Source organism: Rhineura floridana, chromosome 5 (assembly GCF_030035675.1).
Source record: "Rhineura floridana isolate rRhiFlo1 chromosome 5, rRhiFlo1.hap2, whole genome shotgun sequence".
NCBI classification, from domain to species: domain Eukaryota; kingdom Metazoa; phylum Chordata; class Lepidosauria; order Squamata; family Rhineuridae; genus Rhineura; species Rhineura floridana.
Genome location: NC_084484.1, coordinates 5,496,902 through 5,521,097, shown reverse-complemented (window position 1 = coordinate 5,521,097; position 24,196 = coordinate 5,496,902). Strand labels below are relative to the sequence as shown.

Genomic DNA, 24,196 nt, shown 5'->3' with positions numbered 1-24,196 from the left:
CGAGGCCACTTGAGCCTCGAGCAACAAGGAAGGGTCAAAAAGGACCCCCAAACTACGAACCTGTTCCTTCAAGGGGAGTGTAACCCCATCTAGAACAGGATGAACATCCACCATCTGAGCAGGGAAAGAGCTCACCAACAGTGTCTCAGTCTTGTCTGGATTGAGTTTCAGTAATAATAATAAACAAAGGTGGTTGTTGGTAAAATGGCTTCTATCATGGGAATATATCCTTGTTCTTTTCATTTCACACTAGAGGTGTTATCAAAAGAGGTGATATTAAAATTTATAATCGTCTGGTTCAGAATATGAATCTATTCATCCTGTAATGCTTGGTTTATTTCTGAGCATCATTTCCACTAGATGTTCTCCTGCAACTTGTAATGTAGTGAGGTTCTTACATGCAGCCAGTTTTCAGGCTACTGAGGTTGCTTTGTAGGTTCTTGTGCAAAACTGATATACTAAAACCAATGACTGAGAATGGCTATTGAAATATGTCTCTTTTGCAGGGGCATAGTAATATTAGCCCCTTATTCTAAATAAAATTCTCAGCTGCTATGAATTGAACAAACAAAGCACCTTTTGTTTGGTTGAATATCTTCTCCATATTTGGGTCAATCATTTATCTTGTTTGTTGCAGATGTTTTACATGATTGTTGTCTGCCATCCAGATCTGACATCTCCTTTCTGACTTTTTTTGGTATGTATCTTTGAATTTCCTCTTCTCCCAGGCATTTTAGCATGTGTTTTTAAATTGTTTTTTTTTAAAAAATGTGTTTTTAAATTTGTATATTTGTTTTTAATTGTTGTAAACTGCCCAGAGAGCTTTGGCCGTTCATTCGGCCAGATAGGCGGCCTAAAAATAAAATTTTATTATTATTATTATTATTGGCTATGGGGCGGTATACAGATGCAATCAATCGTTTTTATATTTGAATTTCCAGATAGCTCTCCACAGTGGCAGGCTCTATGGGGTAGGTGCAGAGCACATGAAACCAAGCAACAATTCCTAAGTGGTGATACAATAATACACATGCGTCAAAGCATTACTGTGCATACACCATCTTTACAACCCAGGTAAAAACTCTTGAAAACAGAAAGCTGAGAAATATTCAAGGAAGTTTATAGTACCAAACCATCCTGAACTGAGCTAAGAGCAGTTTTCATACTCCCTGTTTCATACTGGAGGTGGGACCTAATTCTTTATCATGAAACACAACAAACTCACAGGTTCTTTGGTGACTTGCCATTTGTGCTACACCGAACTTTGTGGTTTTTCTTCACTTTGTGATCTTTCTTTGTCTCTTGGAGCAACGGCACCAGGAAATTCTGAGGTTTTTTACTGAACATTAATTACTCTTATGCAACAAGTCCTGTTACTCAAATCTCAGACAGGGAGCTGCCAGATTGGGTGCCATACAAGCAACACCACTGAACTTCTCTCTCACTCACCTGCCAATTCCAACTGCCACCTTTTTCTAGAATGTGTGACTTCCTAGAGCCCAACATTCTGTTTAGAAGTTTCTGTGAATGGTTGCTTCCAGATGGGTGGCCCCTAGCACTACCTAATAATTGCCCTTCTGATAGAATTGCAAGACTTTCACTGTATTGGGGGTGTTCTTTTTTTTCCATTGGTACATTTGTCATGTTTCATCCATATGGCATAGCTTCTGTGGTGAAGGGGAAGGTCAAGTTCACCTGACCACCCACATATTATTTAGTTAATATTAAAGCATGTAACTCATTTAAGTGTGATTATTCCATTATTGTCTATGACATTGTTAAAAAACAATGTTTGCTTTGGATCAGAAGTAAAGCTCAGAAGTGTTTAATTAAGAAAAACCAAAATTGCTGAATTGGTGATGAAAAGCAAGCCGGCTGTTGTTTTTTTAAAATCATTTATTTATTACATCTTTCTGTCATCCTAGGACCCAAAGCAATACACATGTGGTTCCCAGGTGATGTCCCATCCAGACATTGACCAGCCCAGACCTGCTTAGCTTCAGCAAGGTGGTAGCCTCATGTGCCTTCAGACCATAGCCTAGAACTTTAGTTTAGCCTTATTTAGTTTTTAATGTAAAGCTCTTTCTTGGGTGCTAATGCAGTTGTATTTTTTTTTAAGATGTAGCTAGAGAAGCCTTTTAGTATAAATTACAAGATTGATTAAAAATAAACTGGGTGATAAAATTGTGCTGCCACTTGATTTTGGAGATCCCCTGCTAGTCTTCAGAAGGATTCCCTGGCCTTCATGATAGGCTTTTTTGGGCTGGGGCATCACAGAAAAGATGCAAGAAACACCAAGAAAACTCAGAACACCTATTTGATTATGTTCAGTTCAGTTCAGTTTTATTACGGTCATAGACCCATATAGGTATTGGATAAAATACAAAGAGCAACATTGTACAAAGGTAAAATGAATAAAAATATAAAACAAGTAAAGATTGGTTAATTAATAAGCATGAAAGTAAAACATAGGGATGAGAGACTCTCATTATGTGTCAAACTTGTTTTGACGCTTATATTGAGCAACATAGAGAAATTTGGCCACCAACTCGGTTTGAGATCTAATTTGATTATGATGACATGTGGATGCCTCCTTTAAAAATGAGTGAGCAACATTTGACAATTCCAAACTAAATGCCTAGTGTAGAATCACAGATTCCTTTCTTGTGTCTTTTGTAGGGTTACCAGCTGCCAACCCAAAGAGTATCCTAGTCACTACAGGCACTCAGCCTTTTGAAGCCTTGATATAAAATACGCTGTTTCCCATCTTCCTTCCAATACTTGGAAAGGCAAAGCTATATTGGGGGAAAGAGAAGAGCCCCAATGTGAGCCCCTAGCATTCTGAGGAAGACCCAGCTCCGGATTTCTGGAGGACCTGGAGAGGCTGCCCTCAGTGGGGTTCCCCCCTCACCGTCACCTCCCCCCAAAGTACTGCAGCTGCTAGCCTTGGCTCCTTCTTGTGATAGATCAGGCTTACCTGGTGTTGGTGCTGTAACCGGCCGGGGTTCAAGTGGCTGTTCGGCTTCTCAAGCAAGTTCAGCACCACCACTACTACTGCGACGGTGGGGCAGTTGCCAGCCTCTTCCTTGCTCACAGGCTTACCCAGCAGCAGTACTGTGGAAGAGCTGGTAGCCACTCAGCTCCCTGCCTTTGCCGTCACTGGGTGGATAACAGCTACTGCTGGGGACAGGCAAGGCAATAGCTCCAGTCTGACACACCACAAAGCCTACTAGGGCCCATGCACCATGGCAGCAGGTGGTGGTGCTGGCAGCGGAAGGGGCCGGGGAGGTTTCACAGTGCCGTCTGACTGCAACTGCAAGGGGGAGACTGGCAGCTTCCCCACCCCGCCCCTTGCTCAGCAATGGTGGTACTGTCATAGGACGGGAAATTAAGGGCAGCCTGTTCAGAATCTCCATCCCCCCGCCCTTCTCTATCCGGAGAAGTGCCTGTGTAGATAAACCATTTTATATAATTGTTCTGTTTAACCCTAGCAAAACTTCGGTCCCTTCCGCGTTCCCTGGAGTAGATCGCCTATTGCATGGAGAACAGAAATCTAGTGTGATTGCGAACCACGGCCGGAAGTTCCCCTTCCTGCTGCTGTCACCGCTCAGTGGCTGAGCGCATGCTCAGTGCAACTTCGTAGGAAAAGCCTGGCTAGGCTAGAGTTCTGCGCAAGTGTAAAGATACACTAATTTTGTCCCGAGTGCGTCCATGTACCATCCCTTTGGCTTCAGCTCGCTGCGATGGAAAATGCCAGGAGCTCATCAGAGACGTTTCGCTATCCTGAGTACGTGGCCAGAAACGGCGGCAGCAACGGGCCGGACTTAAACAAGGGCCTGGTATGTATCGAGGGTAAGGGACAACAGTGGAAAGAGGAAGCGTTGAGTAAACCGAGCGTCTACCGCGCGGCCTTCGAGACCGCCAAGAAACAGCCGTGGCGTGCGCATGCGCCTGTCGAGGCCTCGAGTTCAGTGCCAACTTGAGCGCTTTGTTGCTATGGAAATGCTCTCGCGGTGGTTCCCCCCACCCCCGTTGCAGGCGCGTGATGGTGGGCGTGGGTCGTCACGCCTTTTAGGGAACTGTATTTGTTTTAGCTTGGTTATTTAGTAGACGTTCACTCCGGCCGTCACGAATCCCCCTTCGTAGGAGGAGGTGGGGGGGGGAGACTTTAGTTTTTTAAGACAGCTTCATTGAAAGGCAGAAAATCCGCAGAAGAAAGGGGTTACCTATTTAATTTCTGCCTACCCTATTGCTGTTATAAAGGCACAAGTACTCCTCGCAGCGCTGCTTCCCACTTCACCTGGAGGAAGGAGTATAGCTGATCTTGCTCCTGCTCCTCAGGTTACTTTAGAGCAGAAGTCTTTAACCTTTACAGGAGCTATCTAGGACCCAGCAGACACCAGGGGAAAAAAATTCGGGGAGGAGTACAGAAGAGGCAAAAATATTTCTAGGTGGGTGAAATATACTAGGAGGGGGGCGAGCTCCTTGTTTGGAGGGGTGTTTGTCCCCATTCTGCCCTCCTTTGGCACGGCCCCTGATAGGACCCTCTCTAGTTGTGAGGGTACTTTGTTTTAAACTGTTTTTATATTGTATTTTATATTGTTGTGACCTGCCTTGGGACCTTCTGGTGAAGGATGGATAATAAATTTTGAAGAGAATTGTCGTTGAAAAACTGGAATGCTGTATGGCAGTTACCAAAGAATAATTTTCACACACTTTCCCTTACAAAAGTCCTAGGAAAGTGTTTTTGGTGTTATGTAGAGCTATTTTGATGCAAAGAATCGGTTTTTGTCAAAATAAAACATCAGTTCTGACTTCTGGACCTCTAAATTGTTTAGTTTGGATATTTATGGGTAAATTTATGGGTACATTGAAATGTTTGTAGCTTTTTATTTGTGTTCTGGAGGTGGTAACACTACCACTGAAAAATGTCTTCATCTTGGTAGGTACTCTGAGCTGGTACCTCCTTTGTGATTTGGTGGTACAAAAAGTTTCATGATGTCACTCACAGTGTTTGGGAGAGCAAATTTAGTGAACACACAGCATCTAACAGGTTCTATGTGCACAAAATCCCAACAGCAAATTCTCAAGGAATAGACACATGGAATCTAGATGTTGCTGCTGTACTGTTATCCTTAATTCAGTTCTCAGGAAGATGTTCTTTGTTGCTGAGTTTGTGGACTTGTTGTAGAAATCCTTTGATGTAAGGAGTTTCTTTTCTCTTTGTTGAATATGTTCTATGGTCTGCCAATGTACTGTTTATCTGTTCCTTGGACTGCATGCTCACAGTCCTTGAAATTGTAAGGATAATAACAAAGTTCTAGGGTTCTATGCCAAAAGAGCTTTATTGACATAAGCTTGGATCCAGAGATGTCTTGCATGAGAAGAGAGGCAATTCCAGTTGTTCAAGGCAGCTCTGCTGAATTCTCCTGATTTTCCCTTCCTGCTTCAGACATCTGTTTACCATCATACGCTGTTCCAGAGGGTCCCTCGCTCCACAACTTTGGCTTTTCAGAGGATTGTAGAAGGGAGTAGTTGAAATAGTCCTGTTGCATGAGCAGAGGTCTACTCATCAAATCTGTATTTATAGTTTTAGTTGCAAAGGGGATTGTCCCTGTTATTGTCTAGTTTTCCTTAGATACTTTAGTGCACTAATTTTTGTTTTTCCTTGCTTTCTAGTGGCACGCTGAACCTTTCCTTGAGCTTCTGTGTGGATCATGGCATGAAATGGTATATTGTTAGAAAATGAAAAAAATATACGGTAGTAAGACGCATAAGTATATCATAAAGTATTGGAAGAAAGATAAAAATTAAAAGTTTTCTAAGGGTACGGCTACACATTAGTCACAGCATCTGCTTGGAAAAACAGAAGGGAGTAGAAAAATAGGAAGGCCAAACAAGAGATGGATTGATTCCATAAAGGAAGCCACAGACCTGACCTTATAAGATCTGAACAAGATGGTTTATAACAGATGCTATTGGAGGTTTCTGATTCATAGGGTCGCCATAAGTCTTAATCGATGTGAAGGCACATAAGACACACATTCAGGGCTCATCCAGACGACTGTATAATGTGTGACATGATCGCTTTGTGTATTCATTATTTTTTGGTCGTCCACATTTTCGCGTGGTTAAATCTGCTTTGGCATTACCGCGAAAAATGCGATTTGCTTTTTTAAACCGGTAATCATCCGCTGCAACATTAGGAGCTTGGGTGCAATACCGCGGTTTATAGAGATGTAGGCGGTCCATGGGTGGACCTTGGGCGTGTCTCAGTACCCCTGCCATCATTACCATCCAATAATGGATTTTCATTTGTGCGCATGTGCGCAAATGTGCTTGGAAAAGCCCGGGAAACTGAACCAATCAGAGCCGCGTACTTCCCAGATGTGGAAATGCGCATTTGCGCACAAGCAGGTACTGCAGTGCACTGGGGAAGGTTTGGGATAGGAAGTGCTGCGATGTAGCAAGCTCAGCACAGCGGGAGGTGGCGGTGGCTACATATTCCCCCTTCTGGCAACATTGTTAACAAGCCAGGGCTTGGGGGAGGGGGATCTCCGCCTCCCCCCTCGCACCCCCTCCCACCCAGCCTCCAAAAGCCTTTCCTAACTAAGGAACCCCGCGAGGCTGCTGGATCCCTTGATTCTTGGGGGCTGCTGGTGGTGGTGCGAGTCCAGGGCCTCCCCTCCCCCCTTTTGTGCACACACACACTCACACATTTCCCTCTTCTCCCGCCGCTGCCATTTCTGCCGGGCCTGGGGCTGATCCTTTCCTCCGGAACCTATTGCTTGCGCTTGGATGCAAGAGCACAAAATTTGAATTTACGAGCCAGCGAGTGGGCGCAAGGCAACGGCAGAGGCAGGAGCAGCTGCAGCGATTGCTTCTTTCCCCTCCTCCTCCTCCTCCTTGTCCCCTCCCTTTCCAGAGTTTTGGAGGGTCCCCATTAAAAATTCGTGCTGTTAGAAGGGGGGTGCTCCCCGTTAACATGACACATCCTTGCTTGCAGTTCCATGAGAAATAAGTGGAATTGCTGGGCGTGTTTACCCCCAGTAAAATACATACATTCAGTTTAGCGCAATATCGCAAATGAAAGCAATAATACAGCAATTATTGTCAGATAAGTGGTTTGCAGGTCTCTTTTATCAGAGGGAACACTTCAAAGCGGAGAAAGGGGAATGGATGTGTCTGTGATGTTCCTATATTAATGTATATATGGTAAGTGTTGTTGTTTTAGAAGATACATGGTAAGTGGAGTGAAAGAGGGGGAGTGAATGGGCAGTAGAATGCGAGATGATTGGCTGAGTGTTTAAAATGGCTGAATGTATAAAAGGAAGAGTGAGAGTGGAATCTGGGGGGGAGAAGAGAAAGAGTGGATTGCTTGGTGGGGTTTGAGAGAGTTGTTTGCCAGGAGAGCGTGAAGAAGGAGGGAGGTGGAGTTCGGATTAGTATTGAGTAAAACCATATGCTTATGTGCCTTAAGAAGAAATCTAGTTAATCTTGTTAGCTTTGTTATCTAATAAATACTTAATTTGGTTTACCAAAGGCCTGATCCTTGGCTGGGGTTTCACAGACCAGAAGGGAGGGTAAGGTAATGACCAAGGCTGAAGGGGAACTGTAACAAATGGTGGCAGCGGTGAAGAGAATAACAATACCAGTGTTCAGAGTCTCTGGGAATACTAGTATTAGGACGTGACTGGTGGTTGCCTAGCAGGGGGATCTGTTGAGATCTGTGCTAGAGCGGATAGGTAAACCATAAGAGAGTGCGGTCCGGACTGGTGGAGTCCCTGGTGGTGCCTAGTGACAGGCAGTAGCCACGCGCAGGTAGGAACCTGACAGGGAGAGCCAGGGAAGGACGCATCACATGTGGTGGCAGTAGCGGTGGGATACGAACAACAGAGAATCCAGGTACGAACACAGGAGAATACGTCACAGGTGTTGGCTGTAGCAGTGAGATACGAATACTAGAGAATCCCTACCAGTGGTGTGGCAAACAGAAATAACAAAACAAGATTACTTGTGAGAGTGACTGGCAAAGAGTGTGTGGCAAAGAGTGAGTGAACTCAAACACCATGGCTGAATACATAAAAATGAAAAGAGAGGAGCTGGTGGAGAAGTGCATAACATTCAATTTACCTCACGAGGGTAAAGGGGTAGATGAATTGAGGGTAGCACTTATAGGATTTGCAACTGCCCAGCAAAAACAACCTGTCAGGGAAGAGACCCCAGAAGGATATTTAAGCAATCCCGCTTATATAGAGTACTTGAGAGAGAAGTTAAGATGGGAGGCTGAGGAAAAAGACAAGCAGAGGGAGTTGGAAGCTGAGAGATTGAGGATGGAGGCTGATGAGAAAGAAAAGCAGCGGGTCTTTGAGGCTGAGGAAAAAGATAAATAGCGGGAGTTGGAAGCTGAGAGATTGAAGATGGAAGCTGAGAGATTGAGGATGGAAGGTGCAGAGAAGGAAAAACAGAGGGAGTTGGAAATTGAGAGAATGAGATTGGGGTTTGAGGAGAGGGAGAAGCAATGAGCAGTGGATGCTGAATTACAAGTAGAAAAGTTAAAATTTGATAGAGAGAAATTTCACTCTGAGGAGACAAGGAAAGACAGAGATGGAGCAAAAATAAAAATTACTCCAAAGGACTTTGCTGTCTATGAGCCTGGTCAAGATCCTCAAATTTACCTCAGCACCTTTGAAAAAGCAGCTCAGTTGTGGGGGCTACCTGAAGATAAATACATGCAGTATTTATCAAACCTGATTAAAGGGGAATTGGCTGAGGTATACCAATATTTCCCCTCAGACAGGCCCGTCACCTATGCTGAATTCAAAGAAGCAGTGTTTAAAAGATTCAGAGTGGGGCCTGATTATTTTAGAAAGCTTTTCAGAAACTGCCAGATACAGACAGGGAGGTCTTTTGTGGAACTGGGAGCAAAGTTGATGGATATATTTGGAAAGTGGATGAGTAGTTCCAAAGCTCAGTCAGTGGAAGAGGTGAAAAGCCTCATGATACTGGATCAATTATACCATCAGTTACCACCAGAAATAAGGCTCCTGGTCAAAGACCGTTCCCCTACATCTGTGCAGGAGGCCGCAGAGATGGCGGATCACTTCGCCTCCAATAGAACTGGCTGGGTGGGGAAAACATCAAGAGAGTTTAAACCCAGACCATATAGTGCTGGCAGAAGGGATGTGGTACCACAGCGAGTGAGTCCTCCATTAAAATCTGAAGGGCACAGGACACCCCAGAGTGGATCTGTGTACCCTAAAAGTGAGGAGAAATTATGCTACAAATGTGGTAGACCAGGGCACCTAAGTTTTCAATGTGAGGTTGCCAACCCCATTAGTAATCCTGCTCAGACAAGGGCAGTGAAAACAGAGCCCAAGGCTTTAGAAACAGCGAAAAAGGTTCAGTTCTGCCAGATAAACTGGACAGAAGTAACAGACCTTGATTCAAGTCTGAGAGAGGAAGTGAGTGTACAAGGGGCAAATTATTGGGCATTGCTTGATACTGGTGCCACTCAGACATTACTGAGGCCGGATTTAATAAAATCTGAGGTAATATTACTTCAGGAAACTGTGACTATCCAAGGAGTGAGGGGTCAACCAGAAAGTTTGCCTGTGGCCCTGGTGGATATGACTTGGAGAGGCCGAGAGGGCCGATATAAAGTAGGCATTAATGCCCAGCAACAAGAACCAGTAATACTGGGAAGGGATGTAATGGGCGCCCAAGGAAAGATCTATGTAGTGACCAGACAGCAAATTGGCAGAGAAAAAGAAGCCATATTAAGGGGGGCTGAAACAAACAGGGTGGAATCTGTTAACCAGCCTCAGGTCACCATCGCAACCACTAGCAGGCCTGCTGAAGAAGACAAACTGTATCAAGTGGTCTCTGGGGAAGAAGCAGAGCAATTCAGGGAAGAGCTGCATAAAGATGTAAGTTTGAAGCAGATAAAGGAACAAGCTCTGACCCAACAGATTCCTTTCACTGACAAACTGAGGAATCAAGTTGTGTGTGAGAATGGGATTTTATATAGACTATGGATGCCTGCTGAGAGAAAGGATGAATGTGAACCAGTGAAGCAATTGATAGTACCTAGCAAATACAGAACCAGATTTAATGGAGTTTTGAAGGGCATGATAAGAAGCTATGTTCAAGATCACCCACAAGACTGGGATGAATGGTTGGGATGCTTCTTATTTGCATACAGAGAAGTCCCTCAGGAGTCAACAGGCTTCTCACCCTTTGAATTAATGTTTACTAGAAAAGTGAGGGGACCTTTGGAACTGCTAAAAAATTCATGGGAAGGAACTCTGGGAGAGTACAAAACTTCTGTAGTAGATTTTGTATTGGAATTCCACAATAAATTAACATCAATGATGGAAGTAGTGAAAGAGAATTTGAGTCATGCACAGGAGAAGCAAAGTTACTGGTATGACAGAACAGCCAGAGAACGTGTGTATGATGTGGGAGATATGGTTATGGCGTTCATACCCAGGAAACATGACAAATTACAGGCTAACTGGGAAGGACCATATACCATAAGAGAAAGGCTTGACACAGTGACGTATGTAATTACCACAGACCAATTAAACAAAAGCAAAGTGGTTCATGTAAATATGTTGAAGCCTTACCATACCAGGGATGCACAGGTGTTGCAAGTTACCTTATTCCCTGAGGGAAGTGGGCCTGAACTTCCAGATTTGGTACAGGAAAGCAAAGACAAAGGAGGGGTAGATCAAGTGGAATGGTCAGAGGAGGTGAAGGGGGAAGTAAAAGAAGAGATTCTGAGAGTTTTGAAAACCTATAGGAATCTCTTTAGCAACAAACCTGGCCGAACCAGTATAGTTATACATTCCATTGATACTGGAGATCATGCCCCAATCAGATCTGTTCCGTACCGTGTGAATGGGAAAGTTTTGAATGAGATCAAAAAGGAGGTGGAAGAGATGCTGGAATTAGGAGTGATCAGGGAATCCATCAGTCCCTGGGCCTCAAGTATTGTCCTGGTTCCGAAAAAAGATGGAACGACAAGGTTTTGCACTGATTATCGGCTAATCAATAAAATTACTGTCCCAGATGCGTATCCTATGCCTAGGGTAGACGCAATGTTAGAGTTATTGGGGGCAGCAACCATTATCTCTACACTAGATCTCTGTAAAGGATTTTGGCAAATGGAACTAGACGAGCAATCCAGAGCCAAAACTGCCTTCAGTACACCAGATGGGTTATATGAGTTTGTGACCTTACCCATGGGACTAAGGAACTCACCAAGTTCATTTCAGAGGCTAATCAATACTGTGTTGCGAGGCGTGTCAGATTTTGCAGTGGCCTATATCGATGACGTGGCCATTTTTAGCAAGTCGGTGCCTGAGCATGTCCAACACCTGACAACAGTATTGGAGGCCTTAAGAAAAGCAGGCCTCACAATAAAAGCTAAGAAATGCCAGTTTGGACTAAAGGAAGTAATCTATTTAGGACATAAGGTGGGGAGTGGGAAAATCACCCCCTTATGGAGCAAGGTGGAGGCAATACAAGCATGGCCGATCCCCTTAACCAAAAAACAAGTAAGGGCATTTCTGGGTGTGGCTGGATTTTATAGGAAGTTTGTGAGAAATTTTGGGGAAATAGCAACCCCCTTGCATGAATTAACAAAGAAGAAGTGTTCTGAGCGTGTGGTATGGATGGATGAATGTCAGAAGGCTTTTGATCTACTGAAGCAAGCCTTGTGCCAAGGACCCATATTAATAGCACCAGACTATGAGAAACCATTCATCGTGGCTACAGATGCGTCGGACCGCGCGCTGGGAGTCGTCTTGCTACAGGAGAGAGAAGGCACCAGACATCCAGTGGCGTACCTGAGTCGCAAGCTGACGCCGAGGGAGAAAAACTATTCGTCGGTCCAGAAGGAGTGCCTAGCGGACGTGTGGGGACTGAACAAGTTGCGCCCATACGTGTGGGGACGAAGATTCACAGTGACTACGGATCATCGGGCCTTGTTATGGTTGCAGACTATGAAAAACCATAACACTATGCTGCAGAGGTGTTCCTGGGCCCTACAGGACTATCAAGTGGACTTCCAGTTCATAAAAGGCAAGGACAATGTAGTGGCCGATGGACTTTCCAGGCAAGTGGCTGGGACTGCAGTGACGTGACCAGACAGAGGAACAAAGAAAGACATTTTCCCCATAGAGACTTTTATTTGTTAACGCGACGTATAAATCCTGGAACAGCAATAATACTCTGCTGTTGTTTAAGGGGGGGGAAATGTGATGTTCCTATATTAATGTATATATGGTAAGTGTTGTTGTTTTAGAAGATACATGGTAAGTGGAGTGAAAGAGGGGGAGTGAATGGGCAGTAGAATGCGAGATGATTGGCTGAGTGTTTAAAATGGCTGAATGTATAAAAGGAAGAGTGAGAGTGGAATCTGGGGGGGAGAAGAGAAAGAGTGGATTGCTTGGTGGGGTTTGAGAGAGTTGTTTGCCAGGAGAGCGTGAAGAAGGAGGGAGGTGGAGTTCGGATTAGTATTGAGTAAAACCATATGCTTATGTGCCTTAAGAAGAAATCTAGTTAATCTTGTTAGCTTTGTTATCTAATAAATACTTAATTTGGTTTACCAAAGGCCTGATCCTTGGCTGGGGTTTCACAGACCAGAAGGGAGGGTAAGGTAATGACCAAGGCTGAAGGGGAACTGTAACAAATGGTGGCAGCGGTGAAGAGAATAACAATACCAGTGTTCAGAGTCTCTGGGAATACTAGTATTAGGACGTGACTGGTGGTTGCCTAGCAGGGGGATCTGTTGAGATCTGTGCTAGAGCGGATAGGTAAACCATAAGAGAGTGCGGTCCGGACTGGTGGAGTCCCTGGTGGTGCCTAGTGACAGGCAGTAGCCACACGCAGGTAGGAACCTGACAGGGAGAGCCAGGGAAGGACGCATCACAGTGTCCAACGCACGTGTGTGTGTGCAAAAGGGGGGGAGGGGAATCCCTGGACTAGGCACCACCACCACCAGCCCCCAAGAATTGAGGGATCCAGCACCTGTGTGGGGTTCCTTAGCTAGAAAAGACTTTTGGGGGATGGGTGGGAGGGGGTGCGAGGGGGGAGGCAGAGATCCCCCAGGCCCTGGCTTGTTAATAGTGTTGCCAGAAGGGGGGACATGTAGCCACCGCCACCTCCTGCCACGCTGAGCTTGCTTCATCACGGCGCTTCCTATCCCAAACGTTCCCCAGTGCAGCTGCTGTGAAGTAGCCTCCTTCACCACCACCCCGCAGGAGCCGAGGAAGCTTGGCACGGCTTGGGCACTGCTCGGGCTCCTGCTGTTCCTGGGCTCCAGGGTGGCACAGGACCCTCTCCAGGTGCCCGTTGGGCTCCGGCTGTCCTGAACTGCACAAGGCAGAAATGTAATAGCTGTAAGTGGAGCTGTAAAAGAGCCAAAAACTCGGTGAACTCCATTACAGCCACTACTACCAAATCAACAGGAACTTCAAACTTTTGTGCTCTTACGTTCAAACGTTTTTTGCTACAGCGTCTCGGGCACCAACAACCATAGAGACTGGTGGTCTACCTTCCTAGACATGACACGCAGTTCTGGAGAAATAGGTAGAATTGCCAGCCGTGTGTATCACCAGAATGTTTACTATGCATAAAATCAAAAACACATACATTCATGTTTGCGTAATATTGCAAATACAAGCAAAAAATATATATACAGCAATTATTGGCATATAAGCACCTGGAGACACCCCCACCCCCACCTGCCCTGCTCCAGAGTGGTGAGCGGCAAGGAACTCCCATTACAGCCACAGGAAATTCAAACTTTCGCGCTCTTATTGTGCTTCGTTGCAAAGGGGGAGAGGCGCATACGTCATATTTTGTGGACCAATTGGCTGATAGGGGGGAGTGTTATGGGCAGAGCTGGGAAAAAGCGAGAAGAAGTACGGGTCCTCCCGCTGCGTGTGCGGGTGCAAAAGCATTGTTTTTTTAATCGAGAAAGAGCGAACAAACAGGCAAAGTGAGGACTGTCAGATGACAAACCGGATATGGAAAACATGGATTATCCCGCTCCATTTGGATGAGCCCTCAGTTAATCTTACGGTGTTGATTCTGAAGTTGTTTATTCTTATACCTATTTCAGAACTCTATTTAATGACCTCACTATATGATTTGTACAGTTTATTTTCCTCTTACTTATGTAAGCTCATGGTTAAAAAACCTGAGCTATTCCTGACTGACTGTGTCTTCATATTTCAACCAAACGTCAATACTTGCTGCCTCATAATGTATTTTAAGCAAGCTCAGAGCTGTTTCTTTGAAAGGCACACCTCCAAATAGTTCAAAGCACATTCTTTGTAGGTAGCCAGGAGAAGGGTGTGGTTGCTAGCTTGAGCAGCTTATTTTTTATTAATATTTGTTAAATGATAGTGATAGTGTGGTGATTATAAGATGCACTGTTTATACAAAGGCTACCTGTTGTGGAATCACTTTATTAAATACAAACAGAGGTTTCTCATTGGTGAGGCTGGCACATTCTGCTCATGCCATTTATTTCTGAGGCTCATAGTTCCTAATCATGTCTCACCTCCTCAACTCGGTGAGAGGAGGCTCTGGTTTGAGAAGAGAAGTTGGTGGTGCTAATAGTTAAACCCCGTAAGCTGCATCACAGTTTGGGTAGAATATTGCTTGCAGATTTTCCTTCTGAATAAGCCAGTTGACAAGAGCATCATTGTCTTTATGCCTTTTAAAAATACAAGCACACCAGAGATATGGAGGCCGAACTTTAAAACCCTCCTCTTTGTCTCTGGCTCATTGTTCAGTGTTGGGTATGTTACTCTGGTATCCTTTCAAACAAAAAGGTAGCCAACTAGCCATGATTTACAGTGGAAATGAGACAATACTATTCCATGAGCTTTCATGGATTTCATGAAGTGGACTTTAGCCCCCCAAAGCTTATGACATAATTAGTTTGTCAGTCTTGAAGGTGCTAGCTCTTTTCTTTCTGTTATTTTGCTAAAATTGCACTATGATTACTTTACATGGTTGTGAGGAAAAAGTCTATAAAACATTTTGGCAAACTTAAAATGCTACAACAAAAAGTAGGATGGTGCAAGAGATGGTTCAGATGAGAACTCAGTGTGCAGAGCCTCTATGTAAAATGGGAGCATGGATTGAACCCAGCCTGTGCATTCCATCTAGGCAAGCTTGTCCCAGCAGGAAGCCACACATTGGATTTGCTTGTGATCTACATATAAATGTTGGTAGGCCTGAATATCCTGGTTGTATCCCAGATTCTTTTTTCTTTGATTTTTAGGTTGGGGTTTTTCATGATTCCAAATCTGCCTTCCCTCCTCCAATTCAAAATTGAGGGGGGGGGAGGCAGAGAGAGACTATTTATTTTGACTATTCCTTATTTATCAGTATTACATTTATATCCATTCCACCTTTTTTCCAAGGAGCTCCAGATAGTGTTCATTGGTCTCCTTTTCCCCATGTTATCCTCACAACAACTCTGTAAGATAGGTTAGGCTGAGAATGACTGAACGACTGTGAGTTTCATAGATGAGTGGTGATTTTAACCCTACTCTCTCAGGTCCTGGGTCCTGTTGAAAAGCTGCTTTGAATACCACTGTGGGTGAAGAAGCAACCTAGAAATGAGTTAAAGTGTAAAATTTAAGCATTACTCCATTGTGCAAAATATCATGTTCATTAAAAATGTTTTGGTATTGTGGCTTGGGGATTGTAGGAAATGGAAGCTGTGTATTGTAAAGTAAAACTTTATTTGATTGCGCAAGGTTGGGATGCATTGTGTCATCAAATCCCATGCAAGTCATCAATAGAACTGATCAGAGATACCTAAACGTCATTTGCTTGAGTTGCTTCCTGCTATATTATGCCCATCCAAGCACCAATCCCTTCCTGATCAGCCTATGTAATCTGTTTGGTTTTTGCCCTAATATACTATGAACCTCTTGATCCCTTAACATAAAGTACCTGGTTTTTTCTGTGATACATTGGAGGGCAGGGGCAACAAACATAGCCTTTTCCTGTTAGCAAAATGAGCACTCTAATTACCTTGTGTCTCTTACTGTAAGAATGTTTGTAAACTGCCTCAAGAGGCTTAGATTAAAGAAGCTATACAAGTGGAAAGAATTATTCTTGAAAATGATGAGTTAGGTTTCTATAACCAGGCAAAACATGACACGAATTCCAACAGTGAATTGTAATCACTTGAAGTGGTGCATCTGCTGGGGTGTTAAGGAATATTAATGTGATTTCTTAGGGAATGAAAGCAAGCTCTTAATCGGTACAGTATGTTAGCACTATGTAAGACAATAAAGGCTAGCTGCCTTTACAGGTGAGATGAAGTTTGAGCTAAAATTCATAAATGCATTCCTTTTTTTTACAGATCTATTTGCTCTCAAGTTTTACTACCATTTCATGATGCGTTTATAGAGAAAATTTACAATTTAATAAAATTAATTGTGGCATCCATAAAGCTCTTTATACAGGAGCAAGGTATATTGAAATTAGATATGTCTAGAAAATAATTGTTAGAAGAAATAGTTATCCTGTTGTCCTGAATGGATCATTCCTTGGTGAGGCTTGGATTGGCAGGGACAGCTCTCCCCTGCAGAAGCAGGGTACCTATTAATATAGTCTGCCCTCAGAAACGTTATGAATGGCCTGGGAGTTTTCCTGGTTGGCATGACTGGCACTCCTGTTGAGGCCATATAGAATAGTGACATGGGGGGGGACCACCTGCATGAGCACTCCTAAGTGCTCGTTGCACTCCAGCATTGTGGAACCAAGATGGTTCCTTGTTTTTCTGGGGAGCTTCGGTCACTGAAGCATGTTGGATAATTGCTGAGGTGTAAGCTGCACAAATTCCATAGTGAAGCTGATTGAACACAGGTCACAGTACATAATTGTAATTTCTGTATGGCAGTGATGGCAGAGAAGGCAGCTTGCTTCACCATTATTGCGTCTTCAAATTGTCATCCACACACACTTTTCTGGATGGTAAATAGGTTGGTGAAATCTGGTCCATAGTTATGAAGGTTCTGATATTCCTAAATTTGCAAATTTACGAAGCACTTTGAACACAGTCACTCAAATTCACTCAGAATGCAGCACCACCATTTGGACAGAGCTTGGAGAAATGTCCAGAGCACTGCCATGTTTTGTGGGATCAGTTTTGGTTTTTGCAGTCTGAGGGTGTGCACAAGATACAAGAAGGGTTCCAGCCAACTGTATGCCCCCTTGACCCTTGTCCTTGGCTAGCCAGAGGGTCCAGGGAGAGGGTCTAGAATGGAAATGCCTCCTTGCAGGAGGGGCCACACCACTTGCCTTGAAAGAGGTGGTGGTGCAACCCCTCCTTAGGAAGCCCTTCCTTGACCCCATGGTGTTTGAGTGCTGGCCAGTGACTGATATTGCGTTCTGGGTCTAGGTTGACAAGAGGATGGTGACTGAACAACTTCAGATATATTTGGAGGAGACAGTTTATCTGGACCTGTTTTAAACTGGTTTTAGTCCTGAATTTGTCACTGAAGCTGTCTTGGTCACCCTGGTTGTTGACCTGTCTTGGGAGAGAGATTGGGGGTGGGTGGGGGAGTGATTCCTTGAACTTTTTGTGGCATTTGCTACCGCTGGTATCCTTCTGAGATGGCTTGGTAGGTTATGAGTTGGACGCACAATATTATGCCCCTACCTGCAGAGCCACAACGAGAGAGTGGCATTGGGGGACTTCTGTTCCACTCCATGGCTTTTGGGCCATGGGATCCTATGGGGTTCCATGTTGTCCCATCTATATGGTTCTACTGAGAGAGGCTATCCAGGGATTTGGCCACAGTGTCATCAGTATGCTGGTGACAATCAGCTCTGTTTCTCCATACCATCTGAATCAGTGTAGGTGCTGGATCATTTCCTGAAGGCAGTAATTGGCAGTAATTGAATCCTGACAAGATGGTGGGTGGTTCTTGTGTCTGGGAATTGGAAAGTATAGGAATTGCTGAAAGTGAAAGTTGTAGTTAAGTCTGCTGCAAATCCAGTTACATCAGACTTGAGATGGTACTGCGGATTTTGTAGGGGAAGGAAAGGAAGTTGCCTAGTGGCATATAGGCAGGGCTGTATGTACTGTGCACTAGAAAACATTAACATTCTGTGCCAAGGCAAGCTACATTTTGTAACTTGTAAAAATTGAGTTTCTATATTTTAAATTACTTGGCCTCCTTTTGTATCAACAGTATTTTCCTCCACTGTCTGTTAGATGTAGTGCTTATTTCACTAGTGCCAACTTGACAAATCCCTGCTTGATTTTTTTTAAATAGGCTCGATCTATGATAACCATTGGCCTTGGTGTTGCAGCTGTTGCTTTTGCTGGTAAGTACAATAAGTGTGTGTAGGTTTAGAAACAAATGTGTCAACCATTGCAACATGTTTTAAGGAAAACAGAATAGTAATTGAATGTGCCTTAATGAGAAAAAGACTCAAACTACTTATTATATTGTGACATATTATGGATCTGCCTCTCCCTGTGTTATTTACTGTAGCTAGCAGTGTCCAGTGTCTCAAGAGGTTTTCCCAACCCTGGTGCCTTTAGATACAGACTAAATATAGGGTTTATCATCCAGTTCATGGTGCAAGGAGAAGCTATGTGCAAACGTAGAATCTGCATGTTAATCTCTTAAACAACTTGAAAATCCTTATATTGATTTCTTTCTAAAAAGGATGTTGGAGACCACTTTTCTGTAGAATAGATCAGGCTTTTTTTTTCAAGGCACAGTCCACTGTTTTTCCCTAGCCTGGCAATCCAGCCTTGTTTGGATTGGAATTGCTTATAGTAGTGCGCTAGATTCTTCTTCCTCACAAAAGAGGCTTTAATGGAGAAGCTTGGCAAAATTGGGGTGGGGTATTATTGCTGAATAAAACAGGGCTTGGTCTTCTCTTTCCATCCCAGTGCTTTTGAAGCATGATGACCATTTGGTAGAAAAAATCCTTGAAAACACTAGCTCTGATCAGTTTCATAACAAGGTAACTTCAAACCATGGGTTATGAAGCTGGCTTGTTTAAAATAGCTGGAGTTCCAATCCTTTGGTCGAGGCAACATGGCAAGCTGACTTCTAGAGAAAGCAAAAGCTGCCAAAGTCATCTTCTCAACTCATGCATTGTTTCTGAGGGCTCCTTTAGCTTGTGCATGCCGTGGTTTAGTAGGATATGCAAACATAGCCAGAGGCCTTTTGACAAGAGTGCATCCTGTTTTTGATGGTGACAATGACAGTAATTGTTTTGTTGGGTATTTAATATTTTGAACAGAATGAAATAGCAAAGGTACCACTAAATATCACAGGGAAGGTGCAGTTATATGAGCCCCATCTTAAGTAGAATTTTTTAAAAATTAAATTTACAACCAAAGAAATCTAAGTGCACATCATTGTTTTCTATAAAATTCACAAGGTAGGTTTATGAAAGTGTTGAGTATTAACATAAGAAATTTGCCATTCATAAATATTTTCTTCAGACCTGGTTTTCCTTGTTGTGCTATAAATGGTGTATGTGCCTGCCAGCTCATCTTGACACTGTGCTGGGCTGGCCTCCAAAACCAGCCACTCAGGGAGCATTTTCAATCAGAAAAGGACAACAGTTTGGACCTTCAGACAAATGAGATGAAAAATTGGGTTCTTCTCTGTTTTCTTGCAGAAATTACTGTTGCTGCCTGCTTGCTTAGCAGATGAATGGATGTTAAGTTGCCTTTTGTTTCAATATTTTATAGGTCGTTATGCGTTCCAGCTCTGGAAACCACTAGAACAAGTCATCACAGAAACTGCAAGAAAAAATTCAACTGCTGTAAGTATAGAGCTCAGATTAAAGATTGAGAGAGACAGATACAACCTTTTCTCTTTTCTGTACTCAGGATATGTATACCTACTCCATCTAGGTGACCGCTATAATGGAAGGAGGACTTTCATTCCCTTCCTGCCATGGCTCCAATCTAAGTTGGCCAGTCATGCAAGGGACTCTCGGGTACACTACCACTGCACTTCCTTTATATTCTTTCTAATCCTGAGTGGAAATGAAACCTGGGGGTGCAAGGCAAACACTTAGGAGAAAGAAGCAGAAAGAGTATCAAGTCTACTTGTTCTTCACCAGAGCCCAAAGTAGCTTGTTTTTCTCTGTCACTTCCTGCTTATACCACATGGAGCATGCAGCCAAGTGGTCTAGGCATGTGAGGATGAAAATATCTCTGCGTCTGGCAGAAATGCATGAATGAAACCAATTTTTAAAAGTTTATTTAGAAAAGGCAAGAAGACAAGGTAAAAGGCATAATTTTTTAAAAAGAAAAACAGAAACCTTTTTAGTTCAAGTATCTATGCTATGGCAGTTACTTGCGAACTTCCGGTCTCCTTGTGCATAATGTAGCAGCATGGATGCTCACATGGAAGTGAAGAAATGAAGGATGTTCCAGATGTTATGGACTACAACGGCCTTTCCCAACCTTTGGGTCCCCCAAATATTGCTAGGCTACAGTTCCTATAATTCCTGACCATTGGCCATGCTGACTGGGACAGATGGGAGTTGTATTCCAGCCTTTCCAAACCTTTGGGTCCCTAGATGTTGCTGGACTACAACTCCCATCAGCCCTAGCCCACACGGCCAGTGATCAAGGAACATGGCAGTTGTAGTCCACAATACCTGGAGGACACCACATTGGTTACCCCTGGTTTAATATCACCTGCAGACCAGTTCACTGTATTTAACTTTACTGGTGTTAGGTACAATCTGAATAATGTTTTCAAATGTAGATTCTGACATCTGGCAGGTCTTGAAATGGAAAGGCTTCTTATCGAAAAGATTTGTTGCTGAATACTGACACTTTCCCATATCACAAAAATTTGAAACTCTTATGATTTCAGATACCTTTCAATATTTTCAAATACTGAGTAAAATAATATTTAAATAAACATTGTATTGCAAATACAATGAGATAGTTACAGCAGAGATTGCCTGTCTAAAATACGGGGAACATGAACCTTGTTTTCAAGTCATTGTCCACGTTTAGGGGTGGCATTTCTGAAGTCTAAAAATGAACTTTATATCCTAAAAGATTATTAAAATCCACAAGAACTGCAGTGAGCTTAACTCACTATGGTTAACTGAACTACTTTCTATGCACTCTGGCTTTAAAAAATTAGACATTTGCCCCTATTTACCAAAATCATACTATAGGATACAAAGCATAGCTTGCTGCAAGTTAAATCTCAGCATACTAAATAGATGGTCATCTTTCCTAAGGGATACTACTTATTTATAACACTTCATTGGTATATATGATACTCCAGGGTTTCATAAGAGAAACTTCTTCTATCAGGGAGCTTACAAGAGAAGGGCTAAACCAGATGTGATGCTCCTCAGATCTGTGACTGGGATCTCCTGCAGTTTTTTTTTTAAAAAAATAATTAGCAATCCCAAGTGGCTATTTTGAAAACTGGGGAAATGGTGTTCTAGGAAGTGTTTAACCCTTTCCTTCCATTCTTATACCAATGTAAGTTTCTCATCCTGCAACTGCTGTTAGATCTGCAGGTGAAAAAAAATCGCAAGTAAGACCTGTCACTCTTTCCCTCAGAGGTAATATAAGGATTGCTTGCTGTTGAGCTATAGTTCCGTGATTTCAGAATGAATATATGATATAATGTATTTGTTATGTATTAAAACATTTCTATACCGCCTACCACTTCAGACTTGGGGTAGCATGCAACAAATTTTTAAAATACAGCATCCACAGTGAAATCAATACAGATACTAAAAAGAATACAGCTGATAACATAGGGCAGGGTTAAAACATAAACAATCAGCTGGAATTAAACACCATCAAAGGCCTGGCAATATAGATATAATTTTGGTAAAGAACCAAACTTCACCAGTGTTGGTACCTGCCTGAGCTCAGATAGGAGAGGGTTCCATAGGAAAGGGCTCTTCCCCCTAGTTGCTGCTGACCGAACCGCTGTAGGTTGTGACACTATTAACAGAGCCCTGTCACCTGACTGTAACCATCAAATAGAATAACGGGTGAAGATGCGTCTTTGTGTAACCTTCTCCCAAGTTGTTTAAACTTTAAACTTGGCCCAGTCGCTTATTGGCAGCCGGTGCAGCTCCTTTACGAGCTGTGTAATATGAATGCAGTAGGTCACCTCATGGAGTAGCCTGGCTGCCACAGTTTGCACTAGCTGCACAATTGAATCAAGGTCACTGCAGCTCATACATAGATCACATCACTTCATCTTGTCTCTCCCAAACAGAATCTTTCTTCCTATTATAAAGGCGGATTTGAACAGAAAATGAATCATCGAGAAGCTAGTCTTATTTTAGGCATAAGGTAAGTGTTTTGCATTGAAGCCGAATCTTTTCACTGCTAAAGCTTGAAAGAAAAATGGTGTAAAATATAGGGTAGACGCACCTCATTTAAAAGCTTTATTTAGCATAAAATGCATGAAGAAACGTGGCATTCAGAAGTTACTTAGTCTGCTATTTTGAAAGAACTCGTATTTATTTACCTTTATATACTTCCTTTCTGCCAATGCATTCAAGGCAGCTTACAAATTAAGAGTACTTTGTACTAAATTAGACAATACAAAAAGGATGGAGGTGGAGGAGGAAAATTAGCAAATTTGGATACTAAAGCTGCAATCCAGTATACACCTACCTGGGAGTAAGTCCCATTGAATCCAGTGAAGCTTACTTCTGAGTAGACATGTCTTAGATTGTGCTGTAATTCTTCCATATTAAAAAACATTCTTCAGTGACACATTCAACTGTTACACTTCTGCACATGTTTCATTCTACATGGAATCTTACTGTAATGGACCCAGCCCCATATAGGCTTAAAATATGCATATATTTGCTGGACTTGCTTAAATAATTGGCTTAGTTTATAGGCTGTTGCAATAGTAAGCATAAGCTATAACACTTCCTGTTTGAAAAAGGGTTTCTATAGCCCCCCTTTTTTGTAGGCCATAGATCCTTTGCAAAGAAACACAGTGAAGTACAGAGATAAGACGTCTAGGCAGTCAGCCAATGTGCTTTGAAAAATGTCAACAAAGAAACCACAAGAAGAAACACCTTGTATGGTTGTTATCTCTAGATCCATTGATTGTTGCTCCCAGCAGGTTGCTAGTAGACTGGTGCTGCTTCTAGCAAGCAGCCCATAGATAAGCGGCTGGTGCTGCTTCTAGCAGGCAGCCCACATAAGATGCTGCTGCTTGCAAGCAGCATAGCTGATAAACACTCTCCCTCTCTGATCTCCCTTGATCAGAAGGTGTGCACACTTTGAGCTCTTACTGCACTCAGCACCCCCAAACTCTGGCTGGAGTGGGGGTTGAAGAGGAGTGCCATCCATCTATTCCATCCATGACTGATGGGTGATGTATCATGACATGTATTTTCATGTACTTCATACCTTTGGCTCTGTAACAAGACTTAGAGTCTTAACTCAGTCTTTTCAATTATTGTAATTTGTTTAAATAAATTACAGTAGGGCCCCACTTATACGGCGGGTTACGTTCCAGGCCCCCACCGAAAAGCGAAAGCCACTGTAAAGTGGGACATAGTGCGCGATCATCTGTACAGTACAGCTGATCACGCGCTACAGCTGATTGCTGTTAGATGGAGCGCGGTGGCTAGAGCTCCCTGTGCTACAGCTGATCGCTGTCACTGGAGCACGGCGGCTAGAGCTCCCCGCTCTCCAGCTGATCACCCTGCTGGCGCCGTATTAGCAGAATGCCAAAGAGCGGGGCCCTACTGTATACCTTCAAGGTCTTATACTTCGATGTTAAATGAATGAATGATTTGTATTTTATTCTGTTTCTATGCTGGCTGAAGCCACTTAGAATGCATTTTATTAGTTGTAGTGTGCAAGATATGAATAAATAGCATATATTATAAGGATTATTCTGCTGTCTGAAATCTGACCTCCAAATATAAAATTTCTGGTACCTTCCAAGATTCAAGAATCCTTACGTGGGGTCTCATCTTTCATTCACCTACTTACAGATAACTATTGTTGGAAACCTGTGAGCTTAAGTGAACTAATGTTCAACTTACAAGGACTCTGAGTAGATGCGGATGAAGGGAGAAAGCAAGAACTTTTGACCCTGTGCGTTCACATGAAAGAAGGGCCAGCCTTGCCAGTATCATTACACAGAACAAAGAC

General features: G+C 43.2%; 1 protein-coding gene across 3 annotated transcripts in view; it reads left to right on the top strand.

Annotated features, from left to right (window-relative positions):
* Positions 1-3,648: 3,648 nt before the first annotated feature.
* The window catches only part of DNAJC15 (DnaJ heat shock protein family (Hsp40) member C15), a 45,578-nt gene continuing 25,030 nt past the window's right edge, over positions 3,649-24,196 (top strand). The window contains exons 1-5 of one of the 3 annotated variants that reach the window (XM_061629907.1): positions 4,040-4,451; positions 5,680-5,730; positions 18,321-18,372; positions 19,763-19,836; positions 22,287-22,363. In XM_061629907.1, the coding sequence (XP_061485891.1) occupies positions 5,728-5,730; positions 18,321-18,372; positions 19,763-19,836; positions 22,287-22,363 (206 nt within the window). In that variant the 5' untranslated portion in view covers positions 4,040-4,451; positions 5,680-5,727. Of the gene's footprint in view, positions 3,840-4,039; positions 4,452-5,679; positions 5,731-18,320; positions 18,373-19,762; positions 19,837-22,286; positions 22,364-24,196 lie in introns of those variants that run through there. The other 2 variants (XR_009763088.1, XM_061629906.1) reach the window with 2 other exon arrangements.